The 23,930-nt window shown below is 50.8% G+C and overlaps 1 protein-coding gene across 1 annotated transcript in view; it reads left to right on the top strand.

The window, feature by feature from the left end:
* PDE9A (phosphodiesterase 9A) overlaps positions 1–23,930 on the top strand; it is a 174,922-nt gene that overhangs the window by 91,846 nt on the left and 59,146 nt on the right. The window contains exons 4-5 of the mRNA XM_068271051.1: positions 20,097–20,183; positions 20,414–20,518. Of these exons, the coding sequence (XP_068127152.1) occupies positions 20,097–20,183; positions 20,414–20,518 (192 nt within the window). The remainder of the gene's footprint in view (positions 1–20,096; positions 20,184–20,413; positions 20,519–23,930) is intronic.

The following is a 23,930-nucleotide window of genomic DNA, read 5'->3' as shown; positions in this document are numbered from 1 at the left end:
GTGAGAGCTTCCTCACTGGTTCCTTACTGACAATGGGACATAGACCTACTGCACATCTGGTGAGAGCTTCCTCACTGGTTCTTACTGACAATGGGACATAGACATCCTGCATGTCTGGTGAGAGCTTCCTCACTGGTTCCTTACTGACAATGGGACATAGACCTCCTGCACATCTGGTGAGAGCTCCTCACTGGTTCCTCACTGACAATGGGACATAGACCTCCTGCACATCTGGTGAGAGCTCCTCACTGGTTCCTTACTGACAATGGGACATAGACCTCCTGCACATCTGGTGAGAGCTCCTCACTGGTTCCTTACTGACAATGGGACATAGACCTCCTGCACATCTGGTGAGAGCCTCCTCACTGGTTCCTTACTGACAATGGGACATAGACCTCCCGCACATCTGGTGAGAGCTTCCTCACTGGTTCTTACTGACAATGGGGCATAGACCTCCTGCACATCTGGTGAGAGCTTCCTCACTGGTTCTTACTGACAATGGGACATAGACCTCCTGCACATCTGGTGAGAGCTTCCTCACTGGTTCTTACTGACAATGGGACATAGACCTCCCGCACATCTGGTGAGAGCTTCCTCACTGGTTCCTTACTGACAATGGGACATAGACCTCCTGCACATCTGGTGAGAGCTTCCTCACTGGTTCTTACTGACAATGGGACATAGACCTCCTGCACATCTGGTGAGAGCTTCCTCACTGGTTCTTACTGACAATGGGACATAGACCTCCCGCACATCTGGTGAGAGCTCCTCACTGGTTCCTTACTGACAATGGGACATAGACCTCCCGCACATCTGGTGGGAGCTCCTCACTGGTTCCTTACTGACAATGGGACATAGACCTCCTGCACATCTGGTGAGAGCTTCCTCACTGGTTCCTTACTGACAATGGGACATAGACCTACTGCACATCTGGTGAGAGCTTCCTTACTGGTTCTTACTGACAATGGGACATAGACATCCTGCATGTCTGGTGAGAGCTTCCTCACTGGTTCCTTACTGACAATGGGACATAGACCTCCTGCACATCTGGTGAGAGCTCCTCACTGGTTCCTCACTGACAATGGGACATAGACCTCCTGCACATCTGGTGAGAGCTCCTCACTGGTTCCTTACTGACAATGGGACATAGACCTCCTGCACATCTGGTGAGAGCTCCTCACTGGTTCCTTACTGACAATGGGACATAGACCTCCTGCACATCTGGTGAGAGCTCCTCACTGGTTCCTTACTGACAATGGGACATAGACCTCCTGCACATCTGGTGAGAGCTCCTCACTGGTTCCTTGCTGACAATGGGACATAGACCTCCTGCACATCTGGTGAGAGCTTCCTCACTGGTTCTTACTGACAATGGGACATAGACCTCCCGCACATCTGGTGAGAGCTTCCTCACTGGTTCCTTACTGACAATGGGACATAGACCTACTGCACATCTGGTGAGAGCTCCTCACTTGTTCCTTATTGACAATGGGACATAGACCTCCTGCACATCTGGTGAGAGCTTCCTCACTGGTTCCTTACTGACAATGGGACATAGACCTCCTGCACATCTGGTGAGAGCTTCCTCACTGGTTCTTACTGACAATGGGACATAGACCTCTTGCACATCTGGTGAGAGCTTCCTCACTGGTTCCTTACTGACAATGGGACATAGACATCCTGCATGTCTGGTGAGAGCTTCCTCACTGGTTCCTTACTGACAATGGGACATGGACCTCGACATAGACCTCCTGCACATCTGACAAGAGATCCTTGCTGGTTCCTTACTGACAATGGGACATAGACCTCCTGCACATCTGGTGAGAGCTTCCTCACTGGTTCCTTACTGACAATGGGACATAGACCTACTGCACATCTGGTGAGAGCTTCCTCACTGGTTCTTACTGACAATGGGACATAGACATCCTGCATGTCTGGTGAGAGCTTCCTCACTGGTTCCTTACTGACAATGGGACATAGACCTCCTGCACATCTGGTGAGAGCTCCTCACTGGTTCCTCACTGACAATGGGACATAGACCTCCTGCACATCTGGTGAGAGCTCCTCACTGGTTCCTTACTGACAATGGGACATAGACCTCCTGCACATCTGGTGAGAGCTCCTCACTGGTTCCTTACTGACAATGGGACATAGACCTCCTGCACATCTGGTGAGAGCTCCTCACTGGTTCCTTACTGACAATGGGACATAGACCTCCTGCACATCTGGTGAGAGCTCCTCACTGGTTCCTTGCTGACAATGGGACATAGACCTCCTGCACATCTGGTGAGAGCTTCCTCACTGGTTCTTACTGACAATGGGACATAGACCTCCCGCACATCTGGTGAGAGCTTCCTCACTGGTTCCTTACTGACAATGGGACATAGACCTACTGCACATCTGGTGAGAGCTCCTCACTTGTTCCTTATTGACAATGGGACATAGACCTCCTGCACATCTGGTGAGAGCTTCCTCACTGGTTCCTTACTGACAATGGGACATAGACCTCCTGCACATCTGGTGAGAGCTTCCTCACTGGTTCTTACTGACAATGGGACATAGACCTCCTGCACATCTGGTGAGAGCTTCCTCACTGGTTCCTTACTGACAATGGGACATAGACATCCTGCATGTCTGGTGAGAGCTTCCTCACTGGTTCCTTACTGACAGTGGGACATAGACCTCCTGCACATCTGGTGAGAGCTTCCTCGCTGGTTCCTTACTGACAATGGGACATGGACCTCGACATAGACCTCCTGCACATCTGACAAGAGATCCTCGCTGGTTCCTTACTGACAATGGGACATAGACCTACTGCACATCTGGTGAGAGCTTCCTCACTGGTTCTTACTGACAATGGGACATAGACATCCTGCATGTCTGGTGAGAGCTTCCTCACTGGTTCCTTACTGACAATGGGACATAGACCTCCTGCACATCTGGTGAGAGCTCCTCACTGGTTCCTCACTGACAATGGGACATAGACCTCCTGCACATCTGGTGAGAGCTCCTCACTGGTTCCTTACTGACAATGGGACATAGACCTCCTGCACATCTGGTGAGAGCTCCTCACTGGTTCCTTACTGACAATGGGACATAGACCTCCTGCACATCTGGTGAGAGCTTCCTCACTGGTTCCTTACTGACAATGGGACATAGACCTCCTGCACATCTGGTGAGAGCTCCTCACTGGTTCCTTGCTGACAATGGGACATAGACCTCCTGCACATCTGGTGAGAGCTTCCTCACTGGTTCTTACTGACAATGGGACATAGACCTCCCGCACATCTGGTGAGAGCTTCCTCACTGGTTCCTTACTGACAATGGGACATAGACCTACTGCACATCTGGTGAGAGCTCCTCACTTGTTCCTTATTGACAATGGGACATAGACCTCCTGCACATCTGGTGAGAGCTTCCTCACTGGTTCCTTACTGACAATGGGACATAGACCTCCTGCACATCTGGTGAGAGCTTCCTCACTGGTTCTTACTGACAATGGGACATAGACCTCCTGCACATCTGGTGAGAGCTTCCTCACTGGTTCCTTACTGACAATGGGACATAGACATCCTGCACATCTGGTGAGAGCTTCTTCACTGGTTCCTTACTGACAATGGGACATGGACCTCGACATAGACCTCCTGCACATCTGACAAGAGATCCTCGCTGGTTCCTTACTGACAATGGGACATAGACCTCCTGCACATCTGGTGAGAGCTCCTCACTGGTTCCTCACTGACAATGGGACATAGACCTCCTGCACATCTGGTGAGAGCTTCCTCACTGGTTCCTTACTGACAATGGGACATAGACCTCCTGCACATCTGGTGAGAGCTTCCTCACTGGTTCTTACTGACAATGGGACATAGACCTCCTGCACATCTGGTGAGAGCTTCCTCACTGGTTCCTTACTGACAATGGGGCATAGACCTCCTGCACATCTGGTGAGAGCTCCTCACTGGTTCCTTACTGAAAATGGGGCATAGACCTCCTGCACATCTGGTGAGAGCTTCCTCACTGGTTCTTACTGACAATGGGACATAGACCTCCCGCACATCTGGTGAGAGCTTCCTCACTGGTTCTTACTGACAATGGGGCATAGACCTCCTGCACATCTGGTGAGAGCTTCCTCACTGGTTCTTACTGACAATGGGACATAGACCTCCCGCACATCTGGTGAGAGCTTCCTCACTGGTTCCTTACTGACAATGGGACATAGACCTCCCGCACATCTGGTGAGAGCTTCCTCACTGGTTCTTACTGACAATGGGGCATAGACCTCCTGCACATCTGGTGAGAGCTTCCTCACTGGTTCTTACTGACAATGGGACATAGACCTCCTGCACATCTGGTGAGAGCTTCCTCACTGGTTCTTACTGACAATGGGACATAGACCTCCCGCACATCTGGTGAGAGCTTCCTCACTGGTTCCTTACTGACAATGGGACATAGACCTACTGCACATCTGGTGAGAGCTCCTCACTTGTTCCTTATTGACAATGGGACATAGACCTCCTGCACATCTGGTGAGAGCTTCCTCACTGGTTCCTTACTGACAATGGGACATAGACCTCCTGCACATCTGGTGAGAGCTTCCTCACTGGTTCTTACTGACAATGGGACATAGACCTCCTGCACATCTGGTGAGAGCTTCCTCACTGGTTCCTTACTGACAATGGGACATAGACATCCTGCATGTCTGGTGAGAGCTTCCTCACTGGTTCCTTACTGACAATGGGACATAGACCTACTGCACATCTGGTGAGAGCTTCCTCACTGGTTCTTACTGACAATGGGACATAGACATCCTGCATGTCTGGTGAGAGCTTCCTCACTGGTTCCTTACTGACAATGGGACATAGACCTCCTGCACATCTGGTGAGAGCTCCTCACTGGTTCCTCACTGACAATGGGACATAGACCTCCTGCACATCTGGTGAGAGCTCCTCACTGGTTCCTTACTGACAATGGGACATAGACCTCCTGCACATCTGGTGAGAGCTCCTCACTGGTTCCTTACTGACAATGGGACATAGACCTCCTGCACATCTGGTGAGAGCCTCCTCACTGGTTCCTTACTGACAATGGGACATAGACCTCCCGCACATCTGGTGAGAGCTTCCTCACTGGTTCTTACTGACAATGGGGCATAGACCTCCTGCACATCTGGTGAGAGCTTCCTCACTGGTTCTTACTGACAATGGGACATAGACCTCCTGCACATCTGGTGAGAGCTTCCTCACTGGTTCTTACTGACAATGGGACATAGACCTCCCGCACATCTGGTGAGAGCTTCCTCACTGGTTCCTTACTGACAATGGGACATAGACCTCCTGCACATCTGGTGAGAGCTTCCTCACTGGTTCTTACTGACAATGGGACATAGACCTCCTGCACATCTGGTGAGAGCTTCCTCACTGGTTCTTACTGACAATGGGACATAGACCTCCCGCACATCTGGTGAGAGCTCCTCACTGGTTCCTTACTGACAATGGGACATAGACCTCCCGCACATCTGGTGGGAGCTCCTCACTGGTTCCTTACTGACAATGGGACATAGACCTCCTGCACATCTGGTGAGAGCTTCCTCACTGGTTCCTTACTGACAATGGGACATAGACCTACTGCACATCTGGTGAGAGCTTCCTTACTGGTTCTTACTGACAATGGGACATAGACATCCTGCATGTCTGGTGAGAGCTTCCTCACTGGTTCCTTACTGACAATGGGACATAGACCTCCTGCACATCTGGTGAGAGCTCCTCACTGGTTCCTCACTGACAATGGGACATAGACCTCCTGCACATCTGGTGAGAGCTCCTCACTGGTTCCTTACTGACAATGGGACATAGACCTCCTGCACATCTGGTGAGAGCTCCTCACTGGTTCCTTACTGACAATGGGACATAGACCTCCTGCACATCTGGTGAGAGCTCCTCACTGGTTCCTTACTGACAATGGGACATAGACCTCCTGCACATCTGGTGAGAGCTCCTCACTGGTTCCTTGCTGACAATGGGACATAGACCTCCTGCACATCTGGTGAGAGCTTCCTCACTGGTTCTTACTGACAATGGGACATAGACCTCCCGCACATCTGGTGAGAGCTTCCTCACTGGTTCCTTACTGACAATGGGACATAGACCTACTGCACATCTGGTGAGAGCTCCTCACTTGTTCCTTATTGACAATGGGACATAGACCTCCTGCACATCTGGTGAGAGCTTCCTCACTGGTTCCTTACTGACAATGGGACATAGACCTCCTGCACATCTGGTGAGAGCTTCCTCACTGGTTCTTACTGACAATGGGACATAGACCTCCTGCACATCTGGTGAGAGCTTCCTCACTGGTTCCTTACTGACAATGGGACATAGACATCCTGCATGTCTGGTGAGAGCTTCCTCACTGGTTCCTTACTGACAATGGGACATGGACCTCGACATAGACCTCCTGCACATCTGACAAGAGATCCTTGCTGGTTCCTTACTGACAATGGGACATAGACCTCCTGCACATCTGGTGAGAGCTTCCTCACTGGTTCCTTACTGACAATGGGACATAGACCTACTGCACATCTGGTGAGAGCTTCCTCACTGGTTCTTACTGACAATGGGACATAGACATCCTGCATGTCTGGTGAGAGCTTCCTCACTGGTTCCTTACTGACAATGGGACATAGACCTCCTGCACATCTGGTGAGAGCTCCTCACTGGTTCCTCACTGACAATGGGACATAGACCTCCTGCACATCTGGTGAGAGCTTCCTCACTGGTTCTTACTGACAATGGGGCATAGACCTCCTGCACATCTGGTGAGAGCTTCCTCACTGGTTCTTACTGACAATGGGGCATAGACCTCCTGCACATCTGGTGAGAGCTTCCTCACTGGTTCCTCACTGACAATGGGACATAGACCTACTGCACATCTGGTGAGAGCTTCCTCACTGGTTCCTTGCTGACAATGGGACATAGACCTCCTGCACATCTGGTGAGAGCTTCTCACTGGTTCCTTACTGACAATGGGACATAGACCTCCTGCACATCTGGTGAGAGCTTCCTCACTGGTTCCTTGCTGACAATGGGACATAGACCTCCTGCACATCTGGTGAGAGCTTCTCACTGGTTCCTTACTGACAATGGGACATAGACCTCCTGCACATCTGGTGAGAGCTTCCTCACTGGTTCCTTGCTGACAATGGGACATAGACCTCCTGCACATCTGGTGAGAGCTCCTCACTGGTTCTTACTGACAATGGGGCATAGACCTCCTGCACATCTGGTGAGAGCTTCCTCACTGGTTCTTACTGACAATGGGACATAGACCTACTGCACATCTGGTGAGAGCTCCTCACTGGTTCCTTACTGACAATGGGACATAGACCTCCTGCACATCTGGTGAGAGCTTCCTCACTGGTTCCTTACTGACAATGGGGCATAGACCTCCTGCACATCTGGTGAGAGCTTCCTCACTGGTTCTTACTGACAATGGGACATAGACCTCCTGCACATCTGGTGAGAGCTTCCTCACTGGTTCTTACTGACAATGGGGCATAGACCTCCTGCACATCTGGTGAGAGCTTCCTCACTGGTTCTTACTGACAATGGGACATAGACCTACTGCACATCTGGTGAGAGCTCCTCACTGGTTCCTTACTGACAATGGGGCATAGACCTCCTGCACATCTGGTGAGAGCTTCCTCACTGGGTCCTTACTGACAATGGGACATAGACCTCCTGCACATCTGGTGAGAGCTTCCTCACTGGTTCTTACTGACAATGGGACATAGACATCCTGCACGTCTGGTGAGAGCTTCCTCACTGGTTCCTTACTGACAATGGGGCATAGACCTCCTGCACATCTGGTGAGAGCTTCCTCACTGGTTCCTCACTGACAATGGGACATAGACCTACTGCACATCTGGTGAGAGCTTCCTCACTGGTTCCTTGCTGACAATGGGACATAGACCTCCTGCACATCTGGTGAGAGCTTCTCACTGGTTCCTTACTGACAATGGGACATAGACCTCCTGCACATCTGGTGAGAGCTTCCTCACTGGTTCCTTGCTGACAATGGGACATAGACCTCCTGCACATCTGGTGAGAGCTTCTCACTGGTTCCTTACTGACAATGGGACATAGACCTCCTGCACATCTGGTGAGAGCTTCCTCACTGGTTCCTTGCTGACAATGGGACATAGACCTCCTGCACATCTGGTGAGAGCTCCTCACTGGTTCTTACTGACAATGGGGCATAGACCTCCTGCACATCTGGTGAGAGCTTCCTCACTGGTTCTTACTGACAATGGGACATAGACCTACTGCACATCTGGTGAGAGCTCCTCACTGGTTCCTTACTGACAATGGGACATAGACCTCCTGCACATCTGGTGAGAGCTTCCTCACTGGTTCCTCACTGACAATGGGACATAGACCTCCTGCACATCTGGTGAGAGCTTCCTCACTGGTTCCTTACTGACAATGGGACATAGACCTCCTGCACATCTGGTGAGAGCTTCCTCACTGGTTCCTTACTGACAATGGGACATAGACCTCCTGCACATCTGGTGAGAGCTTCCTCACTGGTTCCTTACTGACAATGGGACATAGACCTCCCGCACATCTGGTGAGAACTTCTTCACTGGTTCCTTACTGACAATGGGGCATAGACCTCCTGCACATCTGGTGAGAGCTTCCTCACTGGTTCCTTGCTGACAATGGGACATAGACCTCCTGCACATCTGGTGAGAGCTTCCTCACTGGTTCTTACTGACAATGGGACATAGAACTCCCGCACATCTGGTGAGAGCTTCCTCACTGGTTCCTTACTGACAATGGGACATAGACCTCCTGCACATCTGGTGTGAGCTTCCTCACTGGTTCTTACTGACAATGGGACATAGACCTCCCGCACATCTGGTGAGAGCTTCCTCACTGGTTCTTACTGACAATGGGGCATAGACCTCCTGCACATCTGGTGAGAGCTTCCTCACTGGTTCTTACTGACAATGGGACATAGACCTCCCGCACATCTGGTGAGAGCTTCCTCACTGGTTCCTTACTGACAATGGGACATAGACCTCCTGCACATCTGGTGAGAGCTTCCTCACTGGTTCTTACTGACAATGGGACATAGACCTCCCGCACATCTGGTGAGAGCTTCCTCACTGGTTCTTACTGACAATGGGGCATAGACCTCCTGCACATCTGGTGAGAGCTTCCTCACTGGTTCCTCACTGACAATGGGACATAGACCTCCTGCACATCTGGTGAGAGCTTCTCACTGGTTCCTTACTGACAATGGGACATAGACCTCCTGCACATCTGGTGAGAGCTTCCTCACTGGTTCCTTACTGACAATGGGACATAGACCTCCTGCACATCTGGTGAGAGCTTCCTCACTGGTTCCTTACTGACAATGGGACATAGACCTCCTGCACATCTGGTGAGAGCTTCCTCACTGGTTCCTTACTGACAATGGGACATAGACCTCCTGCACATCTGGTGAGAGCTTCCTCACTGGTTCCTTACTGACAATGGGACATAGACCTCCCGCACATCTGGTGAGAACTTCTTCACTGGTTCCTTACTGACAATGGGGCATAGACCTCCTGCACATCTGGTGAGAGCTTCCTCACTGGTTCCTTGCTGACAATGGGACATAGACCTCCTGCACATCTGGTGAGAGCTTCCTCACTGGTTCTTACTGACAATGGGACATAGAACTCCCGCACATCTGGTGAGAGCTTGCTCACTGGTTCCTTACTGACAATGGGACATAGACCTCCTGCACATCTGGTGAGAGCTTCCTCACTGGTTCTTACTGACAATGGGACATAGACCTCCCGCACATCTGGTGAGAGCTTCCTCACTGGTTCTTACTGACAATGGGGCATAGACCTCCTGCACATCTGGTGAGAGCTTCCTCACTGGTTCTTACTGACAATGGGGCATAGACCTCCTGCACATCTGGTGAGAGCTTCCTCACTGGTTCCTCACTGACAATGGGACATAGACCTCCTGCACATCTGGTGAGAGCTTCCTCACTGGTTCCTTACTGACAATGGGACATAGACCTCCTGCACATCTGGTGAGAGCTTCCTCACTGGTTCTTACTGACAATGGGACATAGACCTCCTGCACATCTGGTGAGAGCTTACTCACTGGTTCCTTACTGACAATGGGGCATAGACCTCCTGCACATCTGGTGAGAGCTCCTCACTGGTTCCTTACTGAAAATGGGGCATAGACCTCCTGCACATCTGGTGAGAGCTTCCTCACTGGTTCTTACTGACAATGGGACATAGACCTCCCGCACATCTGGTGAGAGCTTCCTCACTGGTTCTTACTGACAATGGGGCATAGACCTCCTGCACATCTGGTGAGAGCTTCCTCACTGGTTCTTACTGACAATGGGACATAGACCTCCCGCACATCTGGTGAGAGCTTCCTCACTGGTTCCTTACTGACAATGGGACATAGACCTCCCGCACATCTGGTGAGAGCTTCCTCACTGGTTCTTACTGACAATGGGGCATAGACCTCCTGCACATCTGGTGAGAGCTTCCTCACTGGTTCTTACTGACAATGGGACATAGACCTCCTGCACATCTGGTGAGAGCTTCCTCACTGGTTCCTTACTGACAATGGGACATAGACCTACTGCACATCTGGTGAGAGCTCCTCACTTGTTCCTTATTGACAATGGGACATAGACCTCCTGCACATCTGGTGAGAGCTTCCTCACTGGTTCCTTACTGACAATGGGACATAGACCTCCTGCACATCTGGTGAGAGCTTCCTCACTGGTTCTTACTGACAATGGGACATAGACCTCCTGCACATCTGGTGAGAGCTTCCTCACTGGTTCCTTACTGACAATGGGACATAGACATCCTGCATGTCTGGTGAGAGCTTCCTCACTGGTTCCTTACTGACAATGGGACATAGACCTACTGCACATCTGGTGAGAGCTTCCTCACTGGTTCTTACTGACAATGGGACATAGACATCCTGCATGTCTGGTGAGAGCTTCCTCACTGGTTCCTTACTGACAATGGGACATAGACCTCCTGCACATCTGGTGAGAGCTCCTCACTGGTTCCTCACTGACAATGGGACATAGACCTCCTGCACATCTGGTGAGAGCTCCTCACTGGTTCCTTACTGACAATGGGACATAGACCTCCTGCACATCTGGTGAGAGCTCCTCACTGGTTCCTTACTGACAATGGGACATAGACCTCCTGCACATCTGGTGAGAGCCTCCTCACTGGTTCCTTACTGACAATGGGACATAGACCTCCCGCACATCTGGTGAGAGCTTCCTCACTGGTTCTTACTGACAATGGGGCATAGACCTCCTGCACATCTGGTGAGAGCTTCCTCACTGGTTCTTACTGACAATGGGACATAGACCTCCTGCACATCTGGTGAGAGCTTCCTCACTGGTTCTTACTGACAATGGGACATAGACCTCCCGCACATCTGGTGAGAGCTTCCTCACTGGTTCCTTACTGACAATGGGACATAGACCTCCTGCACATCTGGTGAGAGCTTCCTCACTGGTTCTTACTGACAATGGGACATAGACCTCCTGCACATCTGGTGAGAGCTTCCTCACTGGTTCTTACTGACAATGGGACATAGACCTCCCGCACATCTGGTGAGAGCTCCTCACTGGTTCCTTACTGACAATGGGACATAGACCTCCCGCACATCTGGTGGGAGCTCCTCACTGGTTCCTTACTGACAATGGGACATAGACCTCCTGCACATCTGGTGAGAGCTTCCTCACTGGTTCCTTACTGACAATGGGACATAGACCTACTGCACATCTGGTGAGAGCTTCCTTACTGGTTCTTACTGACAATGGGACATAGACATCCTGCATGTCTGGTGAGAGCTTCCTCACTGGTTCCTTACTGACAATGGGACATAGACCTCCTGCACATCTGGTGAGAGCTCCTCACTGGTTCCTCACTGACAATGGGACATAGACCTCCTGCACATCTGGTGAGAGCTCCTCACTGGTTCCTTACTGACAATGGGACATAGACCTCCTGCACATCTGGTGAGAGCTCCTCACTGGTTCCTTACTGACAATGGGACATAGACCTCCTGCACATCTGGTGAGAGCTCCTCACTGGTTCCTTACTGACAATGGGACATAGACCTCCTGCACATCTGGTGAGAGCTCCTCACTGGTTCCTTGCTGACAATGGGACATAGACCTCCTGCACATCTGGTGAGAGCTTCCTCACTGGTTCTTACTGACAATGGGACATAGACCTCCCGCACATCTGGTGAGAGCTTCCTCACTGGTTCCTTACTGACAATGGGACATAGACCTACTGCACATCTGGTGAGAGCTCCTCACTTGTTCCTTATTGACAATGGGACATAGACCTCCTGCACATCTGGTGAGAGCTTCCTCACTGGTTCCTTACTGACAATGGGACATAGACCTCCTGCACATCTGGTGAGAGCTTCCTCACTGGTTCTTACTGACAATGGGACATAGACCTCCTGCACATCTGGTGAGAGCTTCCTCACTGGTTCCTTACTGACAATGGGACATAGACATCCTGCATGTCTGGTGAGAGCTTCCTCACTGGTTCCTTACTGACAATGGGACATGGACCTCGACATAGACCTCCTGCACATCTGACAAGAGATCCTTGCTGGTTCCTTACTGACAATGGGACATAGACCTCCTGCACATCTGGTGAGAGCTTCCTCACTGGTTCCTTACTGACAATGGGACATAGACCTACTGCACATCTGGTGAGAGCTTCCTCACTGGTTCTTACTGACAATGGGACATAGACATCCTGCATGTCTGGTGAGAGCTTCCTCACTGGTTCCTTACTGACAATGGGACATAGACCTCCTGCACATCTGGTGAGAGCTCCTCACTGGTTCCTCACTGACAATGGGACATAGACCTCCTGCACATCTGGTGAGAGCTCCTCACTGGTTCCTTACTGACAATGGGACATAGACCTCCTGCACATCTGGTGAGAGCTCCTCACTGGTTCCTTACTGACAATGGGACATAGACCTCCTGCACATCTGGTGAGAGCTCCTCACTGGTTCCTTACTGACAATGGGACATAGACCTCCTGCACATCTGGTGAGAGCTCCTCACTGGTTCCTTGCTGACAATGGGACATAGACCTCCTGCACATCTGGTGAGAGCTTCCTCACTGGTTCTTACTGACAATGGGACATAGACCTCCCGCACATCTGGTGAGAGCTTCCTCACTGGTTCCTTACTGACAATGGGACATAGACCTACTGCACATCTGGTGAGAGCTCCTCACTTGTTCCTTATTGACAATGGGACATAGACCTCCTGCACATCTGGTGAGAGCTTCCTCACTGGTTCCTTACTGACAATGGGACATAGACCTCCTGCACATCTGGTGAGAGCTTCCTCACTGGTTCTTACTGACAATGGGACATAGACCTCCTGCACATCTGGTGAGAGCTTCCTCACTGGTTCCTTACTGACAATGGGACATAGACATCCTGCATGTCTGGTGAGAGCTTCCTCACTGGTTCCTTACTGACAGTGGGACATAGACCTCCTGCACATCTGGTGAGAGCTTCCTCGCTGGTTCCTTACTGACAATGGGACATGGACCTCGACATAGACCTCCTGCACATCTGACAAGAGATCCTCGCTGGTTCCTTACTGACAATGGGACATAGACCTACTGCACATCTGGTGAGAGCTTCCTCACTGGTTCTTACTGACAATGGGACATAGACATCCTGCATGTCTGGTGAGAGCTTCCTCACTGGTTCCTTACTGACAATGGGACATAGACCTCCTGCACATCTGGTGAGAGCTCCTCACTGGTTCCTCACTGACAATGGGACATAGACCTCCTGCACATCTGGTGAGAGCTCCTCACTGGTTCCTTACTGACAATGGGACATAGACCTCCTGCACATCTGGTGAGAGCTCCTCACTGGTTCCTTACTGACAATGGGACATAGACCTCCTGCACATCTGGTGAGAGCTTCCTCACTGGTTCCTTACTGACAATGGGACATAGACCTCCTGCACATCTGGTGAGAGCTCCTCACTGGTTCCTTGCTGACAATGGGACATAGACCTCCTGCACATCTGGTGAGAGCTTCCTCACTGGTTCTTACTGACAATGGGACATAGACCTCCCGCACATCTGGTGAGAGCTTCCTCACTGGTTCCTTACTGACAATGGGACATAGACCTACTGCACATCTGGTGAGAGCTCCTCACTTGTTCCTTATTGACAATGGGACATAGACCTCCTGCACATCTGGTGAGAGCTTCCTCACTGGTTCCTTACTGACAATGGGACATAGACCTCCTGCACATCTGGTGAGAGCTTCCTCACTGGTTCTTACTGACAATGGGACATAGACCTCCTGCACATCTGGTGAGAGCTTCCTCACTGGTTCCTTACTGACAATGGGACATAGACATCCTGCACATCTGGTGAGAGCTTCCTCACTGGTTCTTACTGACAATGGGACATAGACCTCCTGCACATCTGGTGAGAGCTCCTCACTGGTTCCTCACTGACAATGGGACATAGACCTACTGCACATCTGGTGAGAGCTCCTCACTTGTTCCTTATTGACAATGGGACATAGACCTCCTGCACATCTGGTGAGAGCTTCCTCACTGGTTCCTTACTGACAATGGGACATAGACCTCCTGCACATCTGGTGAGAGCTTCCTCACTGGTTCTTACTGACAATGGGACATAGACCTCCTGCACATCTGGTGAGAGCTTCCTCACTGGTTCCTTACTGACAATGGGACATAGACCTCCTGCACATCTGGTGAGAGCTCCTCACTGGTTCTTACTGACAATGGGACATAGACCTCCTGCACATCTGGTGAGAGCTTCCTCACTGGTTCTTACTGACAATGGGACATAGACATCCTGCATGTCTGGTGAGAGCTTCCTCACTGGTTCTTACTGACAATGGGACATAGACCTACTGCACATCTGGTGAGAGCTCCTCACTGGTTCTTACTGACAATGGGGCATAGACCTCCTGCACATCTGGTGAGAGCTTCCTCACTGGTTCTTACTGACAATGGGACATAGACATCCTGCATGTCTGGTGAGAGCTTCCTCACTGGTTCCTTACTGACAATGGGACATAGACCTACTGCACATCTGGTGAGAGCTTCCTCACTGGTTCTTACTGACAATGGGACATAGACCTCCCGCACATCTGGTGAGAGCTTCCTCACTGGTTCTTACTGACAATGGGACATAGACCTCCTGCACATCTGGTGAGAGCTCCTCACTGGTTCCTTACTGACAATGGGACATAGACCTACTGCACATCTGGTGAGAGCTTCCTCACTGGTTCTTACTGACAATGGGGCATAGACATCCTGCATGTCTGGTGAGAGCTTCCTCACTGGTTCCTTACTGACAATGGGACATAGACCTCCTGCACATCTGGTGAGAGCTTCCTCACTGGTTCCTTACTGACAATGGGACATAGACCTCCTGCACATCTGGTGAGAGCTTCCTCACTGGTTCCTTACTGACAATGGGACATAGACCTCCTGCACATCTGGTGAGAGCTTCCTCACTGGTTCCTTACTGACAATGGGACATAGACATCCTGCACATCTGGTGAGAGCTTCCTCACTGGTTCCTTACTGACAATGGGACATGGACCTCGACATAGACCTCCTGCACATCTGACAAGAGATCCTCGCTGGTTCCTTACTGACAATGGGACATAGACCTCCTGCACATCTGGTGAGAGCTCTTCACTGGTCATTCCAAATTGGGTTGAATTTAGTTAGGCTGGAGTAAAGTTAGGAATTTGTGCCGAGTAGATGATTGACTGAGTTAGCTCCTGTTATAAAATGTGCTACGTTTGTCTTCCAATGGGGCAAGCTGGATAAATGTCATCTGGTTCACATTGGCAGATGGTGGTCCTCCTGGATAAATGTCTTGTGGTTGTCATTGGCAGATGGTGGTCCTCCTGGATAAATGTCTTGTGGTTGTCATTGGCAGATGGTGGTCCTCCTGGATAAATGTCTTGTGGTTGTCATTGGCAGATGGTGGTCCTCCTGGATAACTATCTTGTGGTTGTCATTGGCAGATGGTGGTCCTCCTGGATAAATGTCTTGTGGTTGTCATTGGCAGATGGTGGTCCTCCTGGATAAATATCTTGTGGTTGTCATTGGCAGATGGTGGTCCTCCTGGATAAATATCTTGTGGTTGTCATTGGCAGATGGTGGTCCTCTTGAATAAATGTCTTGTGGTTGTCATTGGCAGATGGTGGTCCTCTTGGCTCAGGTGTTCCGGCAGCTGGATAAATGTCTTGTGGTTGTCATTGGCAGATGGTGGTCCTCTTGAATAAATGTCTTGTGGTTGTCATTGGCAGATGGTGGTCCTCTTGGCTCAGGTGTTCCGGCAGCTGGATAAATGTCTTGTGGTTGTCATTGGCAGATGGTGGTCCTTTTTGCTCACATGTTCCAGCAGCTGGATACATGTCTTGTGGTTGTCATTGGCAGATGGTGGTCCTCTTGAATAAATGTCTTGTGGTTGTCATTGGCAGATGGTGGTCCTCTTGGTCACATGTTCCGGCAGCTGGATACATGTCTTGTGGTTGTCATTGGCAGATGGTGGTCCTCTTGGCTCACATGTTCCAGCAGCTGGATACATGTCTTGTGGTTGTCATTGGCAGATGGTGGTCCTCTTGGTCACATGTTCCGGCAGCTGGATACATGTCTTGTGGTTGTCATTGGCAGATGGTGGTCCTTTTGGCTCAGGTGTTCCGGCAGCTGGATAAATGTCTTGTGGTTGTCATTGGCAGATGGTGGTCCTTTTGGCTCACATGTTCCGGCAGCTGGATACACGTCTTGTGGTTTTCATTGGCAGATGGTGGTCCTCTTGGCTCACATGTTCCGGCAGCTGGATACATGTCTTGTGGTTGTCATTGGCAGATGGTGGTCCTCCTGGATAAATGTCTTGTGGTTGTCATTGGCAGATGGTGGTCCTCCTGGATAAATGTCTTGTGATTGTCATTGGCAGATGGTGGTCCTCCTGGATAAATGTCTTGTGGTTGCCATTGGCAGATGGTGGTCCTCCTGGATAACTATCTTGTGGTTGTCATTGGCAGATGGTGGTCCTCTTGAATAAATGTCTTGTGGTTGTCATTGGCAGATTGTGGTCCTCTTGGTCACATGGTCCGGCAGCTGGATACATGTCTTGTGGTTGTCATTGGCAGATTGTAGTCCTCTTGGTCACGTGTTCCGGCAGCTGGATAAATGTCTTGTGGTTGTCATTGGCAGATGGTGGGCCTCTTAAATAAATGTCTTGTGGTTGTCATTGGCAGATGGTGGTCCTCTTGAATAAATGTCTTGTGGTTGTCATTGGCAGATGGTGGTCCTCTTGGCTCGCATGTTCCGGCAGCTGGATAAATGTCTTGTGGTTGTCATTGGCACATGGTGGTCTTCTTGGTCACATGTTCCGGCAGCTGGATACATGTCTTGTAGTTGTCATTGGCAGATGGTGGTCCTTTTGGCTCAGATGTTCCGGCAGCTGGATAAATGTCTTGTGGTCGTCATTGGCAGATGGTGGTCTTCTTGGTCACATGTTCCGGCAGCTGGATACATGTCTTGTAGTTGTCATTGGCAGATGGTGGTCCTTTTGGCTCAGGTATTCCGGCAGCTGGATAAATGTCTTGTGGTTGTCATTGGCAGATGGTGGTCCTCTTGGTCACATGTCCCGGCAGCTGGATACATGTCTTGTGGTTGTCATTGGCAGATGGTGGTCCTTTTGGCTCAGGTGTTCCGGCAGCTGGATAAATGTCTTGTGGTCGTCATTGGCAGATGGTGGTCCTCTTGGTCACATGTCCCGGCAGCTGGATACATGTCTTGTGGTTGTCATTGGCAGATGGTGGTCCTTTTGGCTCAGGTGTTCCGGCAGCTGGATAAATGTCTTGTGGTCGTCATTGGCAGATGGTGGTCCTCTTGGTCACATGTTCCGGCAGATGGATACATGTCTTGTGGTTGTCATTTGCAGATGGTGGTCCTTTTAGCTCAGGTGTTCCGGCAGCTGGATAAATGTCTTGTGGTTGTCATTGGCAGATGGTGGTCCTCTTGGCTCAGGTGTTCCGGCAGCTGGATAAATGTCTTGTGGTTGTCATTGGCAGATGGTGGTCCTCTTGGCTCACATGTTCCAGCAGCTGCATACATGTCTTGTGGTTGTCATTGGCAGATGGTGGTCCTCTTGGCTCACATGTTCCGGCAGCTGGATACATGTCTTGTGGTTGTCATTGGCAGATGGTGGTCCTCTTGAATAAATGTCTTGTGGTTGTCATTGGCAGATGGTGGTCCTCTTGGTCACATGTTCCGGCAGCTGGATACATGTCTTGTGGTTGTCATTGGCAGATGGTGGTCCTTTTGGCTCGCATGTTCCGGCTGCTGGATACATGTCTTGTGGTTGTCATTGGCAGATGGTGGTCCTTTTGGCTCAGGTGTTCCGGCAGCTGCATAAATGTCTTGTGGTCATCATTGGCAGATGGTGGTCCTCTTGGTCACATGTTCCGGCAGCTGGATACATGTCTTGTGGTTGTCATTGGCAGATGGTGGTCCTTTTGGCTCAGGTGTTCCGGCAGCTGGATAAATGTCTTGTGGTTGTCATTGGCAGATGGTGGTTCTTTTGGCTCAGGTGTTCCGGCAGCTGGATAACTATCTTGTGGTTGTCATTAGCAGATGGTGGTCCTTTTGAATAAATGTCTTGTGGTTGTCATTGGCAGATGGTGGTCCTCTTGGTCACATGTTCCGGCAGCTGGATACATGTCTTGTGGTTGTCATTGGCAGATGGTGGTCCTTTTGGCTCACCTGTTGCGGCAGCTGGATAACTATCTTGTGGTTGTCATTGGCAGATGGTGGGCCTCTTGAATAAATTTCTTGTGGTTGTCATTGGCAGATGGTGGTCCTCTTGGCTCAGGTGTTCCGGCAGCTGGATAAATGTCTTGTGGTTGTCATTGGCAGATGGTGGTCCTCCTGGCTCGCATGTTCCGGCAGCTGGATACATGTCTTGTGGTTGTCATTGGCAGATGGTGGTCCTCTTGGCTCGCATGTTCCGGCAGCTGGATAAATGTCTTGTGGTTGTCATTGGCAGATGGTGGTCCTCTTGGTCACATGTTCCGGCAGCTGGATACATGTCTTGTGGTTGTCATTGGCAGATGGTGGTCCTCTTGGCTCGCATGTTCCGGCAGTTGGATACATGTCTTGTGGTTGTCATTGGCAGATGGTTGTCCTTTTGGCTCAGGCGTTCCAGCAGCTGGATAAATGTCTTGTGGTTGTCATTGGCAGATGGAGGTCCTTTTGGTCACATGTTCCGGCAGCTGGATACATGTCTTGTGGTTGTCATTGGCAGATGGTGGTCCTCTTGGCTCAGGTGTTCCGGCAGCTGGATAAATGTCTTGTGGTTGTCATTGGCAGATGGTGGTCCTCTTGGTCACATGTTGCGGCAGCTGGATACATGTCTTGTGGTTGTCATTGGCAGATGGTGGTCCTCTTGGCTCGCATGTTCCGGCAGTTGGATACATGTCTTGTGGTTGTCATTGGCAGATGGTTGTCCTTTTGGCTCAGGCGTTCCAGCAGCTGGATAAATGTCTTGTGGTTGTCATTGGCAGATGGAGGTCCTTTTGGTCACGTGTTCCGGCAGCTGGATACATGTCTTGTGGTTGTCATTGGCAGATGGTGGTCCTCTTGGCTCGCATGTTCCGGCAGTTGGATACATGTCTTGTGGTTGTCATTGGCAGATGGTTGTCCTTTTGGCTCAGGCGTTCCGGCAGCTGGATAAATGTCTTGTGGTTGTCATTGGCAGATGGAGGTCCTTTTGGTCACATGTTCCGGCAGCTGGATACATGTCTTGTGGTTGTCATTGGCAGATGGTGGTCCTCTTGGCTCACATGTTCCGGCAGCTGGATAAATGTCTTGTGGTTGTCATTGGCAGATGGTGGTCTTCTTGAATAAATGTCTTGTGGTTGTCATTGGCAGATGGTGGACCTCTTGAATAAATGTCTTGTGGTTGTCATTGGCAGATGGTGGACCTCCTGGCTCGCATGTTCCGGCAGCTGGACTTCTTCGAACATCTCAGGATGGAGGAGGAAACTTTGCACAATTTCCTGGTGAGTTTGGATGTTATTTCTATTTTAGGGTAAAATGAATTCTTCTTGCTCCTTGCCACAGATTGATTCTTATTATAAATTGATTATAAATATTTTTATAGCAGAAAAGTACTTCCTACCATCTCCTTATTGCCTCTGACAGGCATAACTGTGAAGAGAATTCTTGTGCTGAGAATGGTTGCTGCGTAATAATGCATGCTAATACTGACTGACATGTTTCTGGTTACCAGGAGAGTGTCCAGAGCCGCTACAGAGAAAATCCGTTCCACAACTTCCGGCACGCCTTCTGCGTCACTCAGATGATGTACAGCCTGATCCAGCTCTGCCACCTCCAGGTGATCTGTGTGTGTGATCTGCCACCTCCAGGTGATGTGTGTGTGTGATCTGCCACCACCAGGTGATGTATGTGTGTGATCTGCCACCTCCAGGTGATCTGTGTGTGTGATCTGCCACCTCCAGGTGATGTGTGTGTGTGATCTGCCACCTCCAGGTGATCTGTGTGTGAGATCTGCCACCACCAGGTGATGTGTGTGTGTGATCTGCCACCTCCAGGTGATCTGTGTGTGAGATCTGCCACCACCAGGTGATGTGTGTGTGTGATCTGCCACCTCCAGGTGATCTGTGTGTGAGATCTGCCACCACCAGGTGATCTGTGTGTGAGATCTGCCACCACCAGGTGATGTGTGTGTGTGATCTGCCACCACCAGGTGATGTATGTGTGTGATCTGCCACCTCCAGGTGATTTGTGTGTGTGATCTGCCACCTCCAGGTGATGTGTGTGTGAGATCTGCCACCACCAGGTGATGTGTGTGTGTGATCTGCCACCACCAGGTGATGTGTGTGTGTGATCTGCCACCACCAGGTGATGTATGTGTGTGATCTGCCACCTCCAGGTGATTTGTGTGTGTGATCTGTACGAGGGGAGGGGGGGGGGGGGGGGTATGAAGTGACTCTTCACAAGAATGAGGCCAGGGAGGGACTACTATTCTAGTGATGCGGGGGGGGGCAGGAGGCCATTGTATGATGCTGGGGGAGGAGCCCTTTGTATGATGCTAGAGGCAGGAGGCCATTGTATGATGCTAGAGGCAGGAGGCCATTGTATGATGCTGGGGAGGAGGCCCGTGTATGATGCTGGGCGGAGGAGGCCAGTGTATGATGCTGAGGACAGGAGCCCTTTGTATGATGCTAGAGGCAGGAGGCCGTTGTATGATGCTGGGGAGGAGCAGGGGCGTCGCTAGCCCTATTTTGGGGGGCCCGTGCCCCCAATCTGTCCTGGGGTGCCACGGATCTCCCGGCCGGCGCTGCCCCCCGGCTGTCCCCACTGCCACACAGCAGCGTCAGCCGTCAGACCTCGATCAGCGCCAGGCGACCAGATGGAGCGGGCGCTAGGACCTAGCGGACACCGCTTACATATTTGTGCCCGGCGCCCGCTCTATCTGGTCGGGTCGCCCGCTGATCTTGAGGTCTGACACGGCCGGCAAGGTAGGTGGGGTGGGGAGCGCGCCTGGCACTCACTACCTAAACGGGGGTCCCTGCTGTCACTCACTACCTAACGGGGTCCCTGCTGTCACTCACTAACTAACTAACGGGGGTCCCTGCTTTCACTCACTACCTAACTGGGGGTCCCTGCTGTCACTCACTAACTAACGGGGGTCCCTGCTGTCACTCACTACCTAATGGGGGTCCCTGCTGTCACTCACTACCTAATGGGGGTCCCTGCTTTCACTAACTACCTAACGGGGGTCCCTGCTTTCACTCACTACCTAACGGGGGTCCCTGTCACTCACTCGCTACCTAACGGGGGTCCCTGCTGTCACTCGCTACCTAACGGGGGTCCCTCCTGTCACTCACTACCTAACTGGGGGTCCCTGCTGTCACTCACTACCTAACTGGGGGGTGCCTGTCACTACATACACTGGGGGGCTCCTGTCACTAAATGAGCTGGGGGGCTCCTGTCCCTACCTGAACTGGGGGGCTCCTGTCACTACCTAAACTGGGGTACTCCTGGCGCTACCTTAACTAGGGGGCACCTGTCGCTACCTAAACTATCCAGGCCAGCCAGCCCAGCATCACCACCAGCCAACCAGCCCAGAATCACTGTCAAAAAGGCCACAGCATCACCACCAGTCAGGCCAGCATTTACTTCAACCAGCCAAGCACAGCCCAGCATCACTGCCAGCCAACCCAGCCACAACATCGGCCACAGCATCACCGCCAGCCAGGCCACAGCATCACTGCCAGGCCTTTAAGCTCACACATCATCCCCAATCCAGTCAAAAACAGTATTGCCAGGCACAGCAGCCAGTAGAGGAGAATTCAGAAGCCAGGTGAGAGGTGTCTACCATATTAAGGGGGCATTCTGCCTATTTATGTGAAATGCTGTCTATTTATGTGCCTCATGACTGCTGAATTTGTCTTGTTGGGGGCCTCGTGATTGCTGAATTTGTCTTGTTGGGGGCCTCATGATTGCTCAATTTGTCTTGTTGGGGGCCTCATGATTGCTGAATTTGTCTTGATAGGGGCCTCATGATTGCTGAATTTGTCTTGTTGGGGGCCTCATGATTGCTGACTTTGTCTTGTTGGGGGCCTCATGATTGCTGAATTTGTCTTGTTGGGGGCCTCATGATTGCTGAATTTGTCTTGATAGGGGCCTCATGATTGCTGAATTTGTCTTGATAGGGGCCTCATGATTGCTGAATTTGTCTTGTTGGGGGCCTCATGATTGCTGAATTTGTCTTGTTGGGGGCCTCATGATTGCTGAATTTGTCTTGATAGGGGCCTCATGATTGCTGAATTTGTCTTGTTCGGGGCCTCATGATTGCTGAATTTGTCTTGATAGGGGCCTCATGATTGCTGAATTTGTCTTGATAGGGGCCTCATGATTGCTGAATTTGTCTTGTTGGGGGCCTCATGATTGCTGAATTTGTCTTGATAGGGGCCTCATGATTGCTGAATTTGTCTTGTTGGGGGCCTCATGATTGCTGAATTTGTCTTGTTGGGGGCCTCATGATTGCTGAATTTGTCTTGATAGGGGCCTCATGATTGCTGAATTTGTCTTGATAGGGGCCTCATGATTGCTGAATTTGTCTTGTTGGGGGCCTCATGATTGCTGAATTTGTCTTGTTGGGGGCCTCATGATTGCTGAATTTGTCTTGATAGGGGCCTCATGATTGCTGAATTTGTCTTGTTGGGGGCCTCATGATTGCTGAATTTGTCTTGTTGGGGGCCTCATGATTGCTGAATTTGTCTTGATAGGGGCCTCATGATTGCTGAATTTGTCTTGTTGGGGGCCTCATGATTGCTGAATTTGTCTTGTTGGGGGCCTCATGATTGCTGAATTTGTCTTGATAGGGGCCTCATGATTGCTGAATTTGTCTTGTTGGGGGCCTCATGATTGCTGAATTTGTCTTGTTGGGGGCCTCATGATTGCTGAATTTGTCTTGATAGGGGCCTCATGATTGCTGAATTTGTCTTGTTGGGGGCCTCATGATTGCTGAATTTGTCTTGATAGGGGCCTCATGATTGCTGAATTTGTCTTGTTGGGGGCCTCATGATTGCTGAATTTGTCTTGATAGGGGCCTCATGATTGCTGAATTTGTCTTGTTGGAGGCCTCATGATTGCTGAATTTGTCTTGTTGGGGGCCTCATGATTTGTTGGGGGCCTCATGATTGCTGAATTTGTCTTGTTGGGGGTCACATGATTGCTAACTGCGAGACTATGGGAAAAGCTGAATCATCATCATATGA

This window comes from Hyperolius riggenbachi, chromosome 2 (assembly GCF_040937935.1).
Source record: "Hyperolius riggenbachi isolate aHypRig1 chromosome 2, aHypRig1.pri, whole genome shotgun sequence".
In the NCBI taxonomy this organism is placed as follows: domain Eukaryota; kingdom Metazoa; phylum Chordata; class Amphibia; order Anura; family Hyperoliidae; genus Hyperolius; species Hyperolius riggenbachi.
This window is presented reverse-complemented; position numbering and strand designations above follow the sequence as displayed.